This window comes from Vanessa cardui, chromosome 29 (genome assembly GCF_905220365.1).
Source record: "Vanessa cardui chromosome 29, ilVanCard2.1, whole genome shotgun sequence".
In the NCBI taxonomy this organism is placed as follows: domain Eukaryota; kingdom Metazoa; phylum Arthropoda; class Insecta; order Lepidoptera; family Nymphalidae; genus Vanessa; species Vanessa cardui.
Genome location: NC_061151.1, coordinates 2,337,039 through 2,353,604, shown reverse-complemented (window position 1 = coordinate 2,353,604; position 16,566 = coordinate 2,337,039). Strand labels below are relative to the sequence as shown.

The window sequence follows — 16,566 nt, the reverse complement described above, 5'->3', positions numbered from 1 at the left end:
ATAAAATTATAAGATTATCTCAAACACGTAGAATAAATTATGTGTTGTTATAATGAACTTATTTTCAGGAAGGTCGATCAAAGTTCGAGAAACCATCCGACTATGTATCATATCTGAACCAGCCTGAGCTGTCTGTGGGTAAACTGCACAGCTGTTTGGAGAACCTCAGGATAGCTCTGACGAACAATCCGTTGTCCTGGATCGAAGAGTTCGGCACTAAGGGCATAGAGAGTCTCCTGACCACCCTCAATGTCTGCTATACCAAGTAAGTATCATTTTGATATCATTTAACTGATCACCATTAAAAGTAAAGTAACAGCCTGTAAATTTCCCACTGCTGAGATAAGGCCTCCTCTTCCATTAAGGAAAGGGTTTGGTTTATTCCACCACGCTGTTCCAATGCGAGTTGGTGGAATGCACATGTGGCAGAATTTCAATGAAATTAGACACATGCCGGTTTCCTCACGATGTTTTCCGTCACCGCCGAGCACGAGATGAATTATAGACGAAAATTAAGCACATATATATAGCGGTGGTGCCTGGGTTTGAACCCGAAATCATCGGTTAAGATGCACGCGCTCTAACCACTGGGCCATCTCAGGTCTAGCCTTAATAGTTTATATATATGTATATAGATACAAATGCTTGAAATTGTTATATGTATGTTTGTATAGGATTAGCATTATAATGTTGATATTGCGTTTACATGCTATCAGTGGCAGTGGATTTTATCGGTAAGGATTAAACGATTAAATGACATTGACAACGATTTTCTTTAATTGGCCATTTGACTGGTTTTAAAAATACATTTTATATTATTAAGTAGAGGTTAAGGAACCCAGTAAGAGTTGATCTCGTTTTACATATTTGCCGAAAAATATCATATTTAAATAGTGCGTGAAAACGCTACTTGGACAATATGGCGCTGCAATGGTTTCGGTGACGTCACTCGCCTGTATTTTAATCTGTGGTACATATATTATTCAAGCAAAGAACAAGCAAGTGACTTCATCATAATCCCGGCCAATCTTCTCAAGGAGCCTTTTGTGTCACATGATAAACGTTTAAAAAATACATTTTTGTTTTGTGGATTTTTTAATAAATTAAGTATTATTTTCAATTTTCGTTGATAAATAACCATTTTTAAATTCACAATATGTACTGCTTACAATAATTGACACTTTATTTTTTGTATTGTCAAATACAAATTGTTTTTAAATGTCAACGATCTCGAATATTCATCCAAATATTCGATTTGTATTTTTTTTCAGTGATTCCCGTTACGACCGCGTCCAGTATGAGTGTATTCGGTGTCTCTCAGCGATTCTCAACAACACAGTCGGTATCCGTGCCGTGTTTGAGTGTCGAGAAGCGCTACCAGTCCTGGCCAGGAGTCTGGATGCCAGGAAACCTCATTGTGCTTTGGAAGCAGCTAAGGTACTACGAATATGATATTTATTATACAACAATAGCTTTTCAATTTGCCATTGCTGGGATAAGGCCTCCTCTCCCTTTGAGGAGAAAGTTTGGAATATATTCCACCACGCTGTTCCAATGCGGGTTAGTGGAATACACATGTGGCAGGATTTCTAGGAAATTGGACACATGCAGGTTTCCTTACGATGTATTTCTTCACCGCCGAGCACGATATGAATTATAAACACAAATTAAGCTCATAATTTTAAGTGCTGATTGGCTTTGTTCGAACACGCAATCATCAGTTAAGATGCACGCGTTCTAACCACTGGGCCATCTCGACTCTCAGCGATATTATTATCATAAAGAGTTTAAGTTTGTTTGTATGTAAGGGGTAATCTTCGGAATTAATGATAAAATCCTAAAATGTTTCCACTGGTAGAAAGCTACATTATTATCAAGTGCTATTAGTACGTCAATATAAATAGTATATGTGTGAAGCCAGGGCGCGTTGCTAGTATAATATAAAGTCTGTAAATAATCATCAGTGAAAATACAAATGGTACCTGAATTTGAACAAGATATCTTCTATTCAGAGTTATGTGTTCTAAACACTGGGCCATATCTACTAATTATTACCAAACGATGCCCATGTAATAAATATTTTTCATTATTATGTATTTTTTTACATATTTATATGAAATAGGCGTTTGTCTTCCATCTCACCTTTTTTATGGTATAGGTTGGTATGTGGTCACGATCACCCATAGACAATGACGCTGCAAGAAATATTAACTATTCCTTACATCGTCAATGTGCCACCAACCTTGGGAACTAAGATGTTATGTCCCTTGTGCCTGTAGTTACACTGGCTCACTCACCCTTCAAACCGGAACACAACAATACTGAGTACTCTTATTTGGCGGTAGAATAACTGGTGAGTGGGTGGTACCTACCCAGACGGGCTTGCACAAAGCCCTACCACCAAGAAAACCTGATGGAAAGTGTAGATAAAGACGAAGGTGGTACACGCCCATCCAAAAGAAACCTGTTCACTCTACTCTTAAATGCTCCGGAGTTGAACTTAGGAAAAATAGACGCAGGCAGGTCGTTCCAAATCTTAGCGACTCTTACCAAAAAAGGGCTGACAAATCGTTTAGTTCGACTTTTGGGTATGTCAACAATTAATGGATGAAACTTCTGTCTGCGCCCAGTTGTCCGATAAAGGAATGGAGATGGCTCTATCAGTTCGAAAAGAGCCTTCGAGCATTTTTTTCCTATCTATATTAAGAAATGTCTCAACAATAATTCCAGGTACTCGCTGCGATATGTCTCATACCGAACGGTCACGAGAAGGTTCTAGAAGCGATCACGATGGCCGGCGAGTCGAGCCGGAAGCCGAGACTGCTGCCGATCATCGAAGGCCTGGTCGCCAAGGCACCTGAGAGTTTGAAGGTGAAGTATTATTTTATGTTAAGGTTAAAAGTTTCTTCTAAATATTTCATTGATAATGTTGAGAAAATAACAACTATGCGTTCAATATGTTTGTAATTATGTAATAGGTATTTGTAGTCAAATCTAAAATGATCGGATATCAAGTATTGTTAGTAAATAAAGATATGAAATATACATATAGATAACGTTATAAGTATAATTTAGTGTACTGTAAAATTATTTAACTATGAAAAAAAAATCCGGCTCGAAGGATCAAAATCAGTTAAGTGCTATAAGTATATAGGGTTTTTAAAGTACGTAACTTCTTATTGTATATCTTGAAAAGTAGTCCTTATGTACAAATCATTGAACTCAATTTTGCATGTCATCAGAATGGTTGCATGCAACTTATGAACGCGATCATCACGGAACCAGAGGAGTTAGAATTCAGGATGCATTTACGGAGCGAGTTTATGAGAACTGGACTCTATGATCTGATAGGTAAGGTTCAATATTGTTTATTTAAAAAGTATATTCTGCATTATGATAATTCGTATTATGTCCGAGTTGAAATACTGGCAAGCACCACTGACTATACATATGCCTTTACGATATATGTTGTAGTTGATGGTTAAATAAGTAATCGCCAACAAATCTGCAGGTATGTATCAGAGTCTGTAACACAGTATGTGTAATAGCGAAAATTAATACGTTAAATTGCAATCATATTGTTTGTTCACAATATTTTGACAGAATACAATTTATCTCGTCAGATTGTAATTATAATTGTCTTTATAATTCATCTCGTGCTCAGCGGTGAAGGAAAACATTGTGAGGAAACCTGCATGTGACAAATTTCATAGAAATTCTGCCACATGTGTATTCCACCCACCCGCATTGGAACAGCGTTGTGGAATATGTTCCAAACCTTCTCCTCAAAGGGAGAGGAGGCCTTTAGCCCAGCAGTGGGCATTTACAGGCTGTTGTTTTTGTGTGTGGATCTCATAAAAATTGACTAGTACAAGATATTTTCTTTCACCTCTTATGGTGGCAAGGTTTTAAACACACATGTAAGGCGTAACTAGAAATGTTCAACGATAATTAATATATCAGTGTGTTTGCAGACGAGCTCCGCGCAGGCGCAGAGGAGGGCGGCGGCCGCCTCATACAAATGAACGTATTCGACACGCACGCCGCCGCCGACCAGGAGGAGTTCCTGGCCAAGTTCGATGATGTTCGGTATGTTGAGGGGAACCAGTGTAACTTGAACCCTGTATGCATTAGTATTCAAAATTAATGGAACATTTAGACAGTAGTCAAGGTATAGGTAGTTTTGAAACCTATTGTCTATAATATAAGGTCCAATATCCAATGTACAACATTAATGGAACGTTCAGATAGTAATCAAGGTATAGGTAGTGTTGAAACCTATTGTCTATAATATAAGGTCCAATATCCAATATACAACATTAATGGAACGTTCATACACTAATCAAGATATAGGTGGTCCGTATCGTTTTGAAACCAATTGTCTATAGTATAAGGTCCAATATCCAATGTACAACATTAATGGAACGTTCAGACAGTAATCAAGATATAGGTGGTCCGTATCGTTTTGAAACCAATTGTCTATAGTATAAGGTCCAATATCCAATATACAACATTAATGGAACGTTCAGACAGTAATCAACATATAGGTGTCACTATTGTTTTGAAACCTATTGTCTATAGTATAAGGTCCAATATCCAATATACAACATTAATGGAACGTTCAGACAGTATTCAAGATATAGGTGGTCGCTATCGTTTTGAAACCTATTGTCTATAATATAAGGTCCAATATCCAATATACAACATTAATGGAACATTCAGACAGTAATCAAGATATAGGTGATCGCTATCGTTTTGAAACCTAATACCTATAATATAAGGTCCAATATCCAACAAAAGATACTTACTAAGCATAGTTAAAATGTGTGATCCCTTTAATTATATGAAAGCATTGCTTGCATGTAAAAGTTAAATATAATATAAAAGGAAAATATTGTAAAAGCCTATAGAGATCCCATCTATGTGCTTTGCGAGCCATTGTGAATATCTTTACGGAAAAATTCTTTAGTTTTCTTAGAGCTATTGGCCTTTAGCGATATTGCTAAGTGCATTTTGATTAATAATTAATTGTATTTGGGGATACCAGTACATAAAATCCCGATACATAGTAAAGTAATCTTCTGCCCCTGTGAGGTATTTAAGATATATTAATAATATTTTTTTTTAATGAGTTTATTTTGGTTTCAGAGTGGACTTCCACGACGTAAACGAATGTTTCGAGCTAGTTAAGAACTTAGTGGTAGAGACACCAGCGGAGCCCTATCTACTGTCAATACTGCAACACTTGCTATTTATAAGGGACGACGAATTAATAAGGTTTGTGGAATTATTTAATACTACCCGCCCTGACTTCGTAAGGGCGCAAAACTGATACTAAATATGCTACAGAATTTATTTACTTACAACATCACATTAGAAACATCTAAAATTATCAGTGTTTCTATACTATACTGTCTGTGTATTGTATACAAAAACCTTCCTCTCGAATCACTCTATCTATTAAAGAAACCGCATCGAAATCCGTTGAGTAATAAAGATCTAAGCATACATAGGGACAGACAGCGGTAAGCGACTTTGTTTTATACTATGTAATGATTAAAAAGATATTCATATGTCTATTTCAATGGCACAACAAGTAAAGATATGCAAATTTTAGATTGATACTGTTCATGCGGTTTGCTTTAATAGTTTTGGTCTATTATGAGTAGCAAACAGTTCTGTATTGAGATTTTTTTTAATAAATTACTATTCAATTAAATCATCTATATTCAGGTTAATGTTACATCAAATTGTGCAAATTGATCAAATAATGATTTAATTGTAACACCATATATTTATGAATCTATAAAGAGTGTCACAGATTATATAGATCTTGATCAATGGTGAGTATGCCAAATTCAAGTTTATTTTATTTTTGTGTACTCCTACTGTTGGAAGTGACTATAACAGCATTTGTTTCGTCGTTTAATAATAATTTAGACTGAGGGAGACAATGATATTCTAATAAACAGATATGATATATCCATACTAAACAACAGTAAAAAAGTGTGCCGCGCCGGGGACCGTTTATTTTACATTTCGTTACAAGTAAAAAGGATAGCTTGATAAAAATAATAAGTAAAAGGGATAACTAGACGTTTTAATTACGCAAAACGTATTACTACATAATTATGATGTATTATAACGTATAATTTTATTTATTACATTACTAAGGCAAACGTCCCAATTAGGACGTTTTCTAGTCTCCACTTTTTGCTCGTTAATGACATATCTGTTTACTAGAACATCATGAGGGAGACAAATATATATATCAATTTATATGAGTTGGAAAGTGTTATACAGTGTGTATTTTTTTCAGGCCAGCATATTACAAACTAATAGAGGAATGTATAACTCAAATTGTCCTGCACAAGAACGGCTACGACCCAGATTTCAGGCATACACAGCGGTTCAATATTGATGTCCAACCCCTCATCGATGGATTGATCGGTTTGTACCTTCCATAGTTTCATTGTGATAGTCTTTTGATTATCATTTAAAGTCTGTGCAAACGCAATAGGATTGGAGTTGGAGAAGGCTAGGGTTTTCTGTTATTTATACAAATAATAAAATTGGAGTGTCTGTTTGTAATATTAAAATAGCCCTTTTTTATTCAATGCATATGTATGTATGCACAATTTTTGTCTGTTTGTTTGTTTGTTCCGGCTAATATATGGAACGGCTGGACCGATTTTGATAAGGCTCACTGACAGATAACTAATATAACAAAGAGTAACTTAGGCTACAATAATTTTTTTCAAACGCTAGTTATACTACAAAATACGCGCTGACATATGTATATTACATAAGTTATTGCGTTTGTTGACTTCCCGGCAAGATATATTACATGCATATATAATTGTAATTAACTAAAATGACTGTTTTCTTAAAATGTTTAAAAATAGTAACTAATAAATTTCTAAATTAAATTTCTTGCCAGTTCTTCTCGGTAGAATCTATATACCACTACTATACTTCTATAACACTATCTATATCCATAAAACCGGTGGTACCTTCGCTTAATATAGTTGCTAAGTGACGATTCAAAAGTGCTTGTAAAAGCATACTCGAATAAAGGATATTTTGGTATATTTTATTTATTATTTATTATATTTACTAAAACTGCTTCGATTCGATGTTTGAATAATACTAATGCTGTGTTGTGTGGCTCCAGAGAAGTCCCCAAAATCAGTAACTAATAAATTTCTTGCCGGTTCTTCTCGGTAGAATCTATATACCGAAGCGCTGGTAGTTTAACTTAATATCGTTGTTAAATGACGATTCAAAAGTGCTTGTAAAAGCCTACTTTTTACTAAAACTGCTTCGATTCGACGTTTGAATAATACTAACGCTGTGTTGTGTGTCTCCAGAGAAGTCCCGCGCTGAGGAGGAGCGTAAGGTAGAGGAATTGCGCGGCAAGCTGGAGGCCGCCATCGCAGCCCGACAGGAGGCCGAGGCGCGCGCCGCGTCGCTGGAGGAGCGCCTGCGAGCCGCGCCCGCAGCCCCCGCGCACCACAACATCGCCGCCATCGCCAAGGTACCCCGCGACACGAGACCGGAGTGATCGCCCATTACTCAAACTCAAACTCAAATGACTTTATTCAATATGGAAGCATTACACTTTCTTATTGATGGTCAATTGAAACACTACCACCGGTTCGGAAAAGAAAATACCCTGACCTGAGAAGAACCGGCGAAAGAAACTCAGCGGGTTTTTTTTTTTTTTTTATTTGTCTCATATATTATTTAAACAATTTAATATGAGATGAAATAGCCAGGAGGCGATCGTTTCATTCCCAAGGTGTGCTATCGATCATAAACTCATTAATTGTATTTTCCTTTTGCACACAAGCGTTCCTTAATAATTTTCTTAAATTTGGCAACAGAGGCATTTTGAACGCTTTCTGGGATCCTGTTGTAAAACCGTATACATTGCCCCACAAAGGAGTTACTGACTCTATGTAGTCGAGTAACAGGAGTAACAAGTTTGTGTTTGTTCCTTGTACCAATGCTATGAGTATCACATTTTCTCATGAAATCATTAATATTTTTTCGTACATATATAACATTGCAGAATATATATTGAGAAGCAACAGTCAATATCTTGATTTCTCTAAATTTATTCCTTAACGATTCTTACTTACTGCTTATATAGTCGACGATAGAAAGTAAATGAGCCGAGATTACTTAGTGGTACTTACACGTACATTTTAAGTAATGATTGCGAGTTCAAAGCTAAGCACCGCTGTATTTTCAAGTTTGTCATACATATCGAATTTGTCGGTGAATGAAAACATCGTGTGCGTGTGTGTGTGTCTAATTTCAAGGAAATTATCCCACCTTTAAATATGGTCCTAACCGTCTCCTAACTTGACCTTAGCCCAGCAGTGGGTAATTTACAGGTATAAGAGTAACACTATTATTATAAGTCTGAATAGTCGGACTTATATCATAGCAGTAGTTACATACAGTATAATACAGACTATAAAATCGTTTTTTTATTTTTTTTATTTCAGGCGATTGGCAGCCCTGGAGGGCCGCCCCCACCACCACCCCCCCCTATGCCGGGAGGTAAGATATATGATCATATTTTTATATGCTCGACGCATGTACACTATTAATATGTACTTATATGCAACAATATGCATGACTTAAATATATTTATATAATGCGCACAAGATTTTCGAACTTTACTCTATGAAATCTGTGAAATCTGTATATAAAAGCGAAATAAAATTCACTGGTTAATCAAGAAAACTCAGAAACACCACACATTCGAAATTTGCCAGTTTCTTTAAATAGTGTAGGCATCCCTTAAGAACAGAGTTTACGAAACTCCGCCCCTAAGTGGGATAAAAAAGGGGTTAAAAGTTCGTGTAATAAATTTATATAAAATTTCACATGGATGAAGCCGCAGGTTCATCTAGTATTATAGAAAGGAAAATTATAATGTGGTCAAAAGTTTGAGATAATAATGAGTCGTGAGCACATTATTGACATTTGCAATACATTTGTAGTCTTTGGAGAAATGGAGGAGGTTCCGAGACTCGCTATTGGTCCGTCAGGCGTTCCTAATCGTCTATTGGTGCATTGCTTGTCATTTGACTATGCGTGCGTGCGTTTTAAGGAACACAATTTTGTTATTTAGGTTTTGTTACCGACGATAAATTGTGAAATTATTCATTATCAAAATTAAAATATATTTTATTGAAGTAGGGTTTTAGAAGCACTTTTGGTGGTGGAAATATTTATTATCAATTTCATCCAGCACATGCAGGTTTCCTGACAATATTTTTCAAAGTCATCGAGCAAGAGATGAACTGAAGAGCACATGAAACTTGACCTATGTTTCTCAAATTTATAGTAAAACAGCTTATATATATTTTTATTTTTTTTATATATTGCCTGCATGTTTATAATCTGTGGTATCTAACACTGAACGAACGCCTCCCTGCAGGGCCCGCCCCGCCGCCGCCGCCCCCCATGCCCTCAGGTAAACTATCAAATAACCCAATACTTAGTCTAATGATACACTGATTCTTTTTTAAATAAAAAGGTAAATTTTGTGGTCACCACTGCACACGGTATTGACACTGTTAATAATATTTATCTGTCCGTACACTGTTAATACACTGACTAAGTTAATGTTTGCATGGTGTAATTACACTGACTCACCAAGTTCTTAAATAGGAACGAAGCAATGAAAATTATTCGTGGCTCTCGACAATTGAATACTGGGGCTGATTGTACATTGTATGGTAAATAATTAATGAGGAGTCGACACTTAACGCATGAGCTGAGATGGCCCAGTGGTTAGAACGCGTGCATCTTAACTGATGATTGCGGGTTCATGCCCAGGCAAGGTGAAGGAAAACATCGTGAGGAAACCTGCGTGTGTCTAATTTCATCGAAATTCTGCCTCATGTGCATTCCACAGACCCGCATTGGAACAGTGTGGTAGAATATGTTCCGAACCCGCTCCTTAGTGAGAGAGGAGGCCTTAGCTTCGGGGCTTAGTTTTGGGGCTATCAATGAATTGAGTTATGAGTACAGTCTCCTTGATGGTTTTGGAGTTAATTTCATGAGTAATACAAATTGGGTCGGTGTTTATTGTGACCACAGACTATTAATGTCGTTGTAGACGAATGAGAATGTGGTGTCTTTGAACCCATGGGTGAATGCAATCTCTAGGAGCTCACTGATGATGACGTGGCCCAGTTACAAGTCTGGTCACCAATGTCCAATAAAAAGCTACCGCTGGTCACCATTCAGTCAATAGATGATTTTATTTAGCTTTAAATATTATATGCGAAGGTTGATATCATTGTCAATTAAATATAACCGTTTATTATTCATCAGATCTGATTCATTGTTATTGGTTTTCCAGGTATGGGTCCACGCCCCCCTCCGCCCCCTCCGTTCCCGGGCGCCGCGGGTGCTCCGCCGCCGCCCCCGATGCCCGGCGGAGCCGGTGGACCGCCACCGCCGCCACCGATGATGGGCGGCCCTCGCCCACCACCGCCCCCCGGCATGGGGCCCATGATGCCAAGAATGGTAAGACTTTTATACTAGCAACGATTTCCTATTCCTCCAGGCGGCATATTTGTCAGTCCACCTAAGTTAATAAAATAAATTAATCGAGTGGTGTGTACACCGGTTTTCATGGGTACGCTACTCTGAGGTCCCGGGTTCGATTCCCGGCCGAGTCGATGTAGATTATCATTAGTTTTCTATATTATCTTGGGTCTGGGTGTTTGTGGTACCGTCGTTACATCTGATTTTCCATAACACAAGTGCTTTAGATACTTACATTGGGATCAGCGTAATGTATATATGTGATGTTGTCTCATATTATATATTTATATTTTGAATAATCAATGTGGTATGGTCTTTCTCCAGCCCCAACCAGATGTCCTGCCCCATGGACTGAAACCGAAGAAGAAGTACGAGGTGGAAGGGCCTCTGAAGCGTGCCAATTGGAAGACGATCGTTCCGCAGAAGATGTCCGAAAAAGCTTTCTGGGTTAACGTATGTATATTCAATAATTATTACTTTACTTTGTACTTTAATAGTAGTCGCCCGCGTCTTTGCTCGCCTTTTAGGGTTTGGTTGTCATGTGTTATTGTACAAGATTTTTAGATGTCCGCTCTGCATAAAATCCTTCTACGTGATTTTTCGATTGGATTATGCGGAGGGTGTCCTCCAAGTATATGACCGATTTTCTGTCGCCCGAAACTGCGAGCGTTAGCCGCCATTTTGGAAAACGTTTTTTTTGCATATATCTCGGAAATGGTAAGTTTTGCGTTAAAACCGAAGGGATGTTTTTTGTAGAGAACAAAATTTCCCATCTATTTTATACCAAACTTTTCCCCCTTTTGTTGGTCTTTTTTTATTGTTTTTGTCAAGTAACTCAATAATTTTTGGAGATACAGAGACACATTTTTTTTCGGAAAAGTTTCGTATGAAAAAGGTGGGAAAGTTTCTTCTCTACAAAAAAGATTACTTCGGTTTTTAACGTAAAACTTACCTTTTCCGAGATATATACAAAAAAACGTTGTCCAAGATGGCGGCTAACGCTCGCGGTTTCGGGTTTCACGTAGAAGGATTTTATGCAGAGCGGATCGATTTTTGGTGCTAAAATTCCTGGACTATTAGGCAAGATAGAAGTTAAGCAACAATAGATAAATGTTGGCAAAAAGGCATTTTGCCAACATTTATCTATTGTGAGACAAAGTTTTGGAGATTACTCCACAACGCTGTTTCAATGCCGGTAGGGGAATACTCTTGGCACTCCTCTATCGTGTAGGTTACCTCACGATGGGTCCCTTAACCGCCGAGCAAGAGATGAATTAACAATACAACATTATGAATGCACAATATATTTTGGCTTCAATGGTGCTCGACGTATTAGAAAAGAATGCAAGATATCAATCAGGAGATTAGGTTCTTTTACTGCATATTGCATGCATTTATTCTACCGACAAATAACGGCACTTGGTATTGTTGTGTTCAGGGCTGAAGGGTGAGTGAGCCAGTGTAACTACAGACACAAGGGATATGTAGGATTTTTTCTTACAGTGTGATTGTCTATGGGCGGTGGTGACCACTTATCAGGTGGCTTATATACTTGTACAACGATAGCATAAAAAATGTCTCAGTGCCCCCTTTATTATTATAGTTGCAATTTATATTCATTAATTATTTTTTTTTAAGGTACAAGAAGATAAGCTCGCATCGCCGGATATTCTTAGTGGTTTAGCGCTGAAATTCTCCAGTAAACCGGTCGCCAAGAAGAATGAGGACTCTGTCGACAAGTGAGTCATAACATGAATAACTTGTGACCTGCCCCGGCCTCGCACGGGTGCAATACTAATACTAAATATACACAGTACTTGTTTATTTACGACATCACATTAGAAACTTCTAAAATTGTCAGTGTTTCTTTACTATATTGTCCATATATTATATATAAAAACTTTTCTATCGAAACACTCTATCTATTGGAAAAAAAACCGCATCAAAATCCGTTGAGTAATAAAGATCTAAGCATACATAGGGACAGACAGCGGTAAGCGACTGTTTTATACTGTGTAAAGATACTCTACAGCATTCAGGAATAATGTTGACCAGACCAGACCAGAATGACCAATGTTTTTTTTTTATATGACATACATATATAATTGTATTTTACTGACATGGCTGTATTTTGTAAATGTTATGAAAGAGTAACTATTGAGTTTCTTACAGGTTACAGTTTCATTTGATAGCCAAACATAGTAACAAGTTTTATTCCTTTATAATATCAGAATAGACGTACAGTTACAGTAAAATAATATTTTTATGATTGTATATAAATCGAAAAAGCTCTGCTGACATTGAAGCAATTATTATTTAATTAATCTAAATGTATCTATCTCATCCCCAGAGTGCACACGCTGAAGAAAGTGAAAGACCTGAAGGTCTTGGACAGCAAGGCGGCTCAGAATCTGTCCATCCTGCTAGGCGGCTCGCTCAAGCACATGTCCTACGAGCACATACGCACGTGCGTGCTCCGATGCGACACGAGCGTGCTCACCGCCGACGTACTCGACTTGCTCATACAGGTCAGCTACTGAGATCAGCTGATCAGTTATTGTAATCAGTATATACAACAACAACAGCCTGTAAATTCCCACTGCTGGGCTAAAGGCCTCCTCCTCTCCCTTTGAGGATTGGAACATATTCCACCGCGCTGTTCCAAAGCGGATTGGTGCAATACACATGTGGCAGAATTTCTATGATATTTGTCACATGCAGGTTTCCACACGATGTTTTCCTTCACCGCTGAGCACGAGATGAATTATAAAAACAAATTAGGCACATGGAACAGCGGTGCTTTCCTGGGTTTGAACCCGCAATCATCGGTTAAGATGCACGCGTTCTAACCACTGGGCCATCTCGATTTATATTATGAGTTAAAATAATTAATCTATTCAAAAATCCATAAATGAAAGTGCACGTTTGTTACAAAACGCTCCTGATTGGTCAGGTTTATGATGACGTCACTTGCTTGTTAACCCCGTTTGCCTTCTGTACGTGGATTATGTATACCACAGATTACAATACAGGCAAATGACGACACCGACCCGACTTTTACACGGTGGTTGGACTTTGTGCATGCCCTAGGCCCTAGGGCATACACAAAGTTCAATATTAGAGCCTAGTGCATCAAGGGTAGGTACCAACCAACTCGTATATTGTAGCCGCAATACTTGTTACCTTTCGGTTTGAAGGATGAGCTAACTCAGTCTTGAAACGGTCCAAGTGGTGTGTACACCGGTTTTCATTATGAGGTCCCGGGTTCGATTCCCGGCCGAGTCGATTCGATCGTTGTCTTGGGTCTGGGTGTTTGTGGTACCGTCGTTACTTCTGATTTCCATAACACAAGTGCTTCAGCAACTTACATTGGGATCAGAGTAATGTATGTGATGTTGTCTCGTATTATTATTATTATTATTATGCACTCAAATGGTAGGTGGTACCTACCTAAACGAGCTTGCACAAAGCCCTACCAACGAGATAGTATCTAACACTGTAAGTGGTACGATGACCATACTACAAGTAATGTATATCGTTTATGTTTCCAGTACCTGCCCCCAGCGGATCAGCTCAAGAAACTGGCAGACTTGAAATGCAAAAGCGAGGAACTGACGGAGGCGGAACTGTTCTCGGCGACGGTCGCTGACATCAAGAGGCTGGTCCCCAGGCTGAGGAGTTTGGCCTTCAGGGAACACTACAGCGAGATCATATCCGAGCTTAAACCTGTTAGTATAACTGAAATTGAAATTGACACTTCGACTGTCGCGTTCGCCTAGAGCTAGAATATGTAATCCAGAGTTTATATCTCAGGTCAGGTCTATAAATTGTTTCTGTTGAATAAATATCAGTAACTGCTCAGATTCTGGACATTGGAAGTGAACTGCGCATCGGAAAGTATGTCTGAACTGTTTCCGATCCTGTCGGATTGCCATCCCAGATTATGACAGTGTATGCCTTGCGTGGTTATCAGGTTTCCACAGAGATTTGACGTGGTCGAAATGTCATGGCGACATCGTCAAAATTCATATGATTTATTTATGTATGTATGTATATGGTATAAATAACCTTAATAGGATTCATATTTATAGGTGTGAGTTTGTATGCGTGCGTTCGTGCGTCTGTACGTGTGTATGTGTCTCTGTGTGTGGTGCGTCTGTACGTGTGTATGTGTCTCTGCGTGTGTGTATGGTGCGTCTGTACGTGTGTATGTGTCTGTGTGTGTGTGTGCGTGAATGTGCGTGCATGATGCTTTCTGTATCAATGTACAGTATGTAGACTAATTTGACGATTTACGCAAGACGGCAGGCAGGAGCTGGATGCGAGTAGCCGGAGAAAGACCACAGTGGACAAAAACGGGCTGATGATGATGATGATGATGATGAGACTAACTATAGTTTGTTCGCGTTAAGAATGCAGTGAGTTGTCATTGTTTGCCGGCTTTACTCCGCCCCCTGACCAATCAAATCTTTTTTAACAGCAGGGTGAAGGTGTATGCATATTAGTGTTAAAATTCCAACAAATTATATTCGTTTTAAAGACTAAGTATAATGAATTTAAAAAATTCACATTAAAATAAAAATTCGAATCGGGGTATTAATCAACAAAATTCTTAACACTATATACAATCGTTTGCGAATCTTGCAATCGCGATGTAGAAATTAACATATTTTGACATAACGTCATCTTGTAGCTATAGGTTACATTAATTATTACGTGTACAGCCTGAATAAATTAAATATAAATTTATAAATAAATAAAATTTAAATTATAAAAATAAAAATATCAGTTAATAATTAATTAAATGTGAACTTGACTTTGTAATTTGAAAAGATTTGATTGGTCAAAGGGGGCGGAGTCAGGCCGGTAAACAATGACAACTCACTGCATTCTTAACGCGAACAGACTATAGTTTGATGTCAGGCAGGAACTGGATGCGAGTAGCCGGAGAAAGACCACAGAGGTGTGTGTATGGTGCATCTGTACGTGTGTATGTGTCTGTGTGTGTGTGTGCGTGAATGTGCGTGCATGATGCTTTCTGTATCGATGTACAGTATGTAGACTAACTTGTCGATATACGCAAGACGGCAGGCAGGAGCTGGATGCGTCCAGCAGTGGACAAAAACGGGCTGATGATGATGATGATGATGATGAGACTAACTAGTATGTTGTCAGCCTCTTTGATGTCAGCCTCTCATGAATAATAATTAATGTGTGTCGTGTTAACAGGATATCGTGTCGGGAACGGCGGCGTGCGAGGAGGTGAAGTCGAGTGGAAAGTTCGCGAAGATTCTGGAGCTGCTGCTTTTACTCGGGAACTATATGAACACCGGCTCCAACAACGCCGGCGCTTACGGATTCGAAATCAGTTTCCTTACCAAGGTATTTATTATGTTAATCGTTATATATTTAAGGGTTACTTTCATACACAACACCCGTCGAGAAACGTCGTGTGAAAGTATAGTATAAATAGTACGACACAACTTAGATGTCGCATCGGCAAAATTAGTAAAACCGATCACATCCGAATTGCGTACGCTATATTTATTTCTCATGCGAATATGATCTTTGCGCAAACGTAATAACTTTAATATCATATGACCTAATATATTCGCTAATTTTTCGCGTGGATTTGCACTTGCTTTCTCTGACGCATCTATAGCGACGAATAGCGTCGAATGGCGCGTTGTGTGAATCGGCAGTAATCGGTTTTAATTTCATTCCGTTGCATTTTCCGATGCTACATCTAATTTGTGTCCTACTATAAGTTGATACCGTTTGAACCGAGATGGCCCAGTGGTTAGAACTCGTGCATCTTAACCGATGATTTCGGGTTCAAACCCAGGCAAGCACCACTGTATATATGTGCTTAATTTGTGTTTATAATTCATCTTGTGTTCAGCGGTGAAGGAAAACATCGTGAGGAAACCTGCATGTGTCTAATTTCATTGAAATTCTGACACATGTGCATTCCACCAACCCGCATTGGAA

The 16,566-nt window shown here is 38.2% G+C and overlaps 1 protein-coding gene across 6 annotated transcripts in view; it reads left to right on the top strand.

Annotated features, from left to right (window-relative positions):
- Positions 1-16,566, top strand: part of LOC124541916 (protein diaphanous) — a 67,078-nt gene that overhangs the window by 37,181 nt on the left and 13,331 nt on the right. For all 6 annotated transcript variants that reach the window (XM_047119841.1, XM_047119845.1, XM_047119842.1 and 3 more), the window contains 15 exons: positions 69-265; positions 1,272-1,437; positions 2,731-2,871; positions 3,243-3,351; positions 3,975-4,089; positions 5,149-5,277; positions 6,320-6,450; positions 7,371-7,537; positions 8,517-8,571; positions 10,388-10,554; positions 10,900-11,028; positions 12,214-12,314; positions 12,926-13,103; positions 14,127-14,303; positions 15,805-15,957. In XM_047119841.1, the coding sequence (XP_046975797.1) occupies positions 69-265; positions 1,272-1,437; positions 2,731-2,871; positions 3,243-3,351; positions 3,975-4,089; positions 5,149-5,277; positions 6,320-6,450; positions 7,371-7,537; positions 8,517-8,571; positions 10,388-10,554; positions 10,900-11,028; positions 12,214-12,314; positions 12,926-13,103; positions 14,127-14,303; positions 15,805-15,957 (2,115 nt within the window). The remainder of the gene's footprint in view (positions 1-68; positions 266-1,271; positions 1,438-2,730; positions 2,872-3,242; positions 3,352-3,974; positions 4,090-5,148; positions 5,278-6,319; positions 6,451-7,370; positions 7,538-8,516; positions 8,572-10,387; positions 10,555-10,899; positions 11,029-12,213; positions 12,315-12,925; positions 13,104-14,126; positions 14,304-15,804; positions 15,958-16,566) is intronic.